Below are 5,291 nucleotides of genomic sequence, written 5' to 3'. Positions count from 1 at the left end.
CGCGCCGCCGGCGCCCGCGCTGGGCGCGGCGAGCCAGCCGATTGCGGCGTCGGCGACGCCGCCGGCCATCGAGCCGAGCGCGCCCGCCGCCGCCAGCGCCGCGGCGCCGGCGTTGTGCAGCGCCGCCGTCGCCGAGTCGGCGCCGCTGGCGCGGTTTCTCCGGCGCACGCGGTCGCTCCCGTACCCGCCTGGCAGCCGCAGCGCAGGAAAGAGCACGCGTTAGCACCGCGCCGCCGCAAGTCATCTGCCAAGTGTCGATGCGGCCGGCCCCGCCGCGCGCTCCCCATCACCCGCTCGATCCCTGCGCGCAGCCCTCGCGCCCCTCCAGCCCCCACCCATCCCTTGATTCACGGCCGCAGCCCCCGCTCACCCGCGCCGCCGTTGGCCATGTACTCGCCGCCGCCGCCGCCCGACCGCTCCATGAGCTCGACATCCCCCGGCTCGCTGCCCGTCCGGTCGCTGCGGCGGCTGAAGGGCGTCCCCGTGTCGTCCTCTGCTGCGGGCAGGGAGCAAGCGCGCGGGCGCGGGCGCGCGAGCGCGGGGGTGCCGAGGGGGTTGAGGGACACGGCCGCAGGCACGCCGGGGGGATCAGGCGCGGAGGCCGCTGCGGCGCCCCGCCCTCCTGCCCGCTATCAAGGGGAGGCCGCGCGTGCGTGCGAGCTCGGGCAATCGTAACTGGGCCAGTGGCCAACGCCCAGAGGCTGCGGACCTGCGGGCACGCGCGCGCACATGCACATATGCAAGCGCCGCCGCCGCCGCCGCCGCGCACCTTCGCTCCCGCAGCGTGAGCCAACGACGGGCGACCCCGGGAGCTGCACGGCCGCCACAGACCCGGGCGCCTTGCGCTCCTTGGCATTGAGCGACGCGTCCCGGCCGTAGCCCGACAGAAGCCGCGCAAACAAGATTTGGGCGTCCTCCCTGCGCCGTGCGGTCATGGGGGCGGTGCTGGCCGCTGGGTGCCGGGGCGACGTGCTGCTCACATGAGTGGGCATGCGTGCGTGCGGGTGTGTGCGGTAACAAGTGCGGGTGCGCTGGCATTGGGACCCCCAGCATGCCCAGCGGACCTGCGCGCGCTCTGCAGGGCGCCGCGGCGCGAGGTCCTCACCCTATAGGCATCTGCCGGGTCGGTATGTTGATAAACTCCCGCGCAAACATTGCAGAGTCTGACAGCAGCCCATTTGCCCGCTTGATGTCGCCGACCTGCAAAATGCAGTCGTCAGGCACATGGCCGCAGCGACGACGGTTAGGCGGCAGCCTTGGCACCAGCGGACACATCACCCAGCACCAGGAGTGGAGCAGCCCTGAACCTGTCTGCCTGGACGTCATGCATACTATCAAGCTCCGTCCTGTGATGGTTTGCAGGTCCTCCCACGAGCCAAGGGTGGGCGATCCGAGGCGTCCAGTCCAATGTGAGCCCAGCGGACCACCCAACCCAGCGCTCACGTGGATGCCATACTTCACCGCCAGCCCCGCCAAGGTGTCCGTCTTCAACACCTGGAACCAACGAGCGTGATGGTTGCATCGGCGCACGCCCGCGCATGCGCAAGGGACAGCAAGCATGGCGTGTGTGCGCAGGCGGGGCGCTGCAGCCGCGTTACCGGCATCACAACGCACCTTGTGCTGGATAAATCCGTCATCCCTATGCGATGTTCCAGACGTAGACGGCTCGCTAATTTCGTCAGAAGCCGGGGCAGGAGCTCGCTGCTCTGGCCACCCACGGTCCGTGCTCAGGCCCGTCATCCCGGGCGCCACGCGCCCGTGATGTTTGTATCCCCAAGAAAGATACGACAGCCAGGGCCGCGCACAGGCTGTCTTGAAGTCTGCAAATCGACCAGGAGGTGCTCTTCTGGCAACGGTTTAATGCATATTTAGGGCATGTGTGGAGCTGACAGTGAGTTGCAATCAAGGGTCGACGGGTGTGCTGTAGATGGCAAGCGCAAGTGGGGCAACGGAGAAGGGATGCAGTAAGAGCCGGGGCAGCGTTCACAACGATTAGAAGCGATTGCAATTACACAGTGGCTGCGTGGACCTCGAGCATCACCAGGCGGCACCGGGCCCGATGCATTTGCCGCAGGTTCGACCCCAACAGCCCGACCTGCACATGCGGGAGTGCGGAGCATGACGCGCGACATGGGGCTGTGCGCGTGCGACGGCAGCTGCAAGAGACAGATGTCATATGGTGATCAAACGCATTGACCACCCTTCAGGGGCACGTTTGGGGTATGCTGGATGCTGCCCCTGCGCCCACAGTGGCCATGCAGGGTGTCACGCACCACAAGACAACACTTGTGCCTGTCAAACAGGTACAAGGGAAGTTGCTCCTACGTGAAGACGTGGACATGACTCTGCAACACCCAGGTCAGTTGCCTACATTAGGTCAAGCAAAATGGAAGGGTCAACCCGTTGCTGTTGATGTGAACTTGGCGAAACTTGTCATTGCATGATGCCAATACGCACCTGCCGGTACATTCAGTGCTGAAACGTAGCCCAGGTCAATCATGAAAAGCAGTGCAACCAGTCAAAATACAGCAAGCACATGTGTTTGAGATTGCGAGTCAAACCCAGTCAACTCAGTGTCCTCCGCCAACAGCTGCGCCAGGAATCACTCGGGCCCCCATCGTGCGCTCCCTACATGGTACCAACTATACTGTACTGGGCTGCCGACGCCTTCTGGCTCGCACCGCCAGACGGCGGGCGGCACGGCTCCCCCGCAGGCGCGTCACTTGATTATCTTCGCCGCGCGCGCCCACGATGTCGCATCCGCAATGCCCAGCTCAAACCCGTACCGCAGCCCCTCTACGCTCGGCTTAGCCACAACCCAGCTCTCCCACGTCCACCAAGTGTAGGCCACTGGGTTGTACTTGCCGGGATAGATGTCGATGCCCGGCCGGCGGCCAAAGACGATCTCGGGCGCGCCAACCTCGATGGGGCAGCTGCTCGGCAGCGGCGCCGGCACCGCCGCTAGCCGGCGCCCGAGCGCACCGCCGCCGCTGCCGCTGCCGCTGCTTGGCAGGCTGCTCGCCGCCGAGTCCGCTGCGACGGACACGTTAGGGAAGCCCGAGCTGAAGAGCTTCCCGGGGACGCCAGAGTGCACCGTGACGCAGCGTTTGGCGTTGCGTGGGCAGGGCGTCCGCAGCCTGTGCCGAGCAGTGATTGCAAGCCAAGTGGGCCGTGAATTGGACCAAGCAAACACTGCACGCAGCATGCCAGAGCACGACCGCGCTGCGAGCTGCATGGGAGTCACTTATGTTGGCCGCTTGCCGCCTGCCGGGCGTGGAAGCGCCGTTCTGGACGCCTTCAGAACTCCCGCAAACAATGCAACCCCCCTATTCCCCCCTCACCGCCACCCCCAATAGGGCGGGGGGTCACACTCACGTGTAGCCCCCGGCCATGGCGGGTCTCCCTCGGAAAACGGCATAGGGGGCGTTTGCCGAGGTGCACGGGAGGTACCCCGACGCCGCCACCGCATCGATGAGGTCGGCGTCACTCGTGAAATTTGACTCCCGGAAGTTGCCTTTCCACATCATCCGCGGCTGCCCGTAGCGCCCGAGCCTCGCGTCCCCCAGCGGCTTGGTGAAGCCGAGGGTCAGCAGCCCGCTGCACGCCTTGGCGGCGCCCGCGGGCAGGGACGCGTTGAGGCGCGCGCGCATGACCGCATCGAGCGTGTGCAGGCAGGGCGGCGTCGTGCCGGTGTCGAGGCAGTGCTGCGCGTCCAACAGCGCGCCGGCGACGGCCGCAAAGGGGTCGCCGCCGGCGCAGCCGAGCGCGGCGGCTTGCGCGCCAGTGGATACGCCGTAGATGGGGGTAACTCCAGGCTTGAACGCCCCAGAGGCGATCAGGCCTTGCAAAACGCCAAGGTACCTATGGTGTGTGCGGGGCAACTTGCGTAATGAGATAACAAACTGCGCATCAGTACATTCTGTAAGCTGAAGAGGCCTGGCGGCAGGCAAGTGGCAAATCCGGCGCCTGCGCATGCAGTGCTGCCGGCGTGTCGCGCATCGCGGCGCACAGTGCGCATTGAAGTTGACGCTTCGCACCAGGTGGTGAGCCATCCGCCTCCCCCAAACGCAAATCCTAATGCTGCTTTCGCCATTGCGGACACAAGGGCGTTCTAGGAGCGCGGGTCACCAGGCTCGCGGCCCGCCGGTGACACCCTCCGATGAACTAACAGGACCCGTGTGTGGACTGCATGTAGGAGGAATCTGCGATTCGTGGGGAGTTTACCACATGGGTATGGTGAACATGCATAACAGCATGCTCCCTCATGGTGAAGGCAAGGAAGGAATGTGGAAGCTGTTGCTTGACCACCGCTCTTGTCGGTGCCCCCCAAAGCCCAAACCCAAGGGCAATCTCTCTGGCAGGCCGCATGGAGCCAGCTGTATGTTGATGTTGTTTGATGCGCAGCACTCGCATGCGCATTACATGTGTCGCAGTGCATCCAGCTGCGCGCTCGATTCAACGGCGCTCTGACAGCAGGATGCCCTCGAGTGCCGTGTGAGCTTGTTGCACAATTTCCCCCTCTCCCCCCCCCCCGGCCCATTCGCCATGTCTAAACACCGGCCAGGTGCCAACCCACGCCCTTGCTGCCGATGGTTGCGGACGTTGTTGTGCCACCAGCCTGAGACAGGCTATAACGATGGGGGTAGGTGCCGCCCCCAATCACGCGCTGCCCTTGCTTCGTGCAGAAAAATAGCGCACACACAAAGAAGTTGTGAGCGGTGCTTACATACGTACAGCGGCCGAGCAGGCTGGCAGCAGACGAGCTGCACCGCGCCTACCCCGGCGGGTGCTACTGCTGAGTGGGGGCGCTGCCATAGAGATAACGCTTCATGAAGCCGGGCAGGCGCCCCACGTCGTAGCCCATGGCCCTGCGGCGCAGCGGCGGCGACGGCACAAAACATCAAAGGCAGTAGGAAATGTCCGACCGAGCGACGCACGTCACCGCCTGCGTGCAGCTTACAGCTCTTGCCATGCAAGACAAAGCTTCCCATCGACCAAGAAGCTGCCATCCCTGGCTCTAGTACCCCTGCCCCTTGTGAAAATGCACAACACACCTACACACAAAGCAATTCGCCGCCAGTCACGCATGCACATACGTGGTCCGCGCAGCCCCCAACACAAGCCATCCGACGAGCGCAAAGCGCCCACCTCAGCGCGATGTGCCCGATGACGTGCATCAGGAAGTTGTAGCAGACCGCGTTGACCAGCAGCAGCGCGAAGATCATGCACACGATGGCCATGTCAGACGGCGCGCCGCTCGCCCCGATGCTGGCTGACAGGCGGTCCTGGGG

At 65.0% G+C, this 5,291-nt stretch overlaps 3 protein-coding genes across 3 annotated transcripts in view; all 3 read right to left on the bottom strand.

Moving 5' to 3' along the window:
* Window positions 1–347: 347 nt before the first annotated feature.
* On the bottom strand, window positions 348–1,637 carry MNEG_7283 (hypothetical protein; the record flags this gene model as incomplete). The annotated part of the gene is made up of 3 exons (XM_014044249.1): window positions 348–496; window positions 770–918; window positions 1,615–1,637. The coding sequence occupies 3 exons, from the start codon at window positions 1,635–1,637 to the stop codon at window positions 348–350; spliced, it is 321 nt and encodes a 106-aa protein (XP_013899703.1).
* A 1,082-nt stretch (window positions 1,638–2,719) lies between these two features.
* On the bottom strand, window positions 2,720–4,093 carry MNEG_7282 (hypothetical protein; the record flags this gene model as incomplete). The annotated part of the gene is made up of 3 exons (XM_014044248.1): window positions 2,720–3,137; window positions 3,376–3,861; window positions 4,038–4,093. The coding sequence occupies 3 exons, from the start codon at window positions 4,091–4,093 to the stop codon at window positions 2,720–2,722; spliced, it is 960 nt and encodes a 319-aa protein (XP_013899702.1).
* A 696-nt stretch (window positions 4,094–4,789) lies between these two features.
* The window catches only part of MNEG_7281 (hypothetical protein), a gene marked incomplete at both ends in the record, with an annotated part of 2,036 nt that continues 1,534 nt past the window's right edge, over window positions 4,790–5,291 (bottom strand). Inside the window, 2 exons of the mRNA XM_014044247.1 lie at window positions 4,790–4,868; window positions 5,149–5,285. Coding sequence (XP_013899701.1) covers window positions 4,790–4,868; window positions 5,149–5,285 — 216 coding nt within the window. The remainder of the gene's footprint in view (window positions 4,869–5,148; window positions 5,286–5,291) is intronic.

Source organism: Monoraphidium neglectum (genome assembly GCF_000611645.1).
Source record: "Monoraphidium neglectum strain SAG 48.87 unplaced genomic scaffold scaffold01273, whole genome shotgun sequence".
Classification (NCBI taxonomy): domain Eukaryota; kingdom Viridiplantae; phylum Chlorophyta; class Chlorophyceae; order Sphaeropleales; family Selenastraceae; genus Monoraphidium; species Monoraphidium neglectum.
Note: the sequence above shows the minus strand (reverse complement) of the source record. Positions and strands in the feature narration are given on the sequence as shown.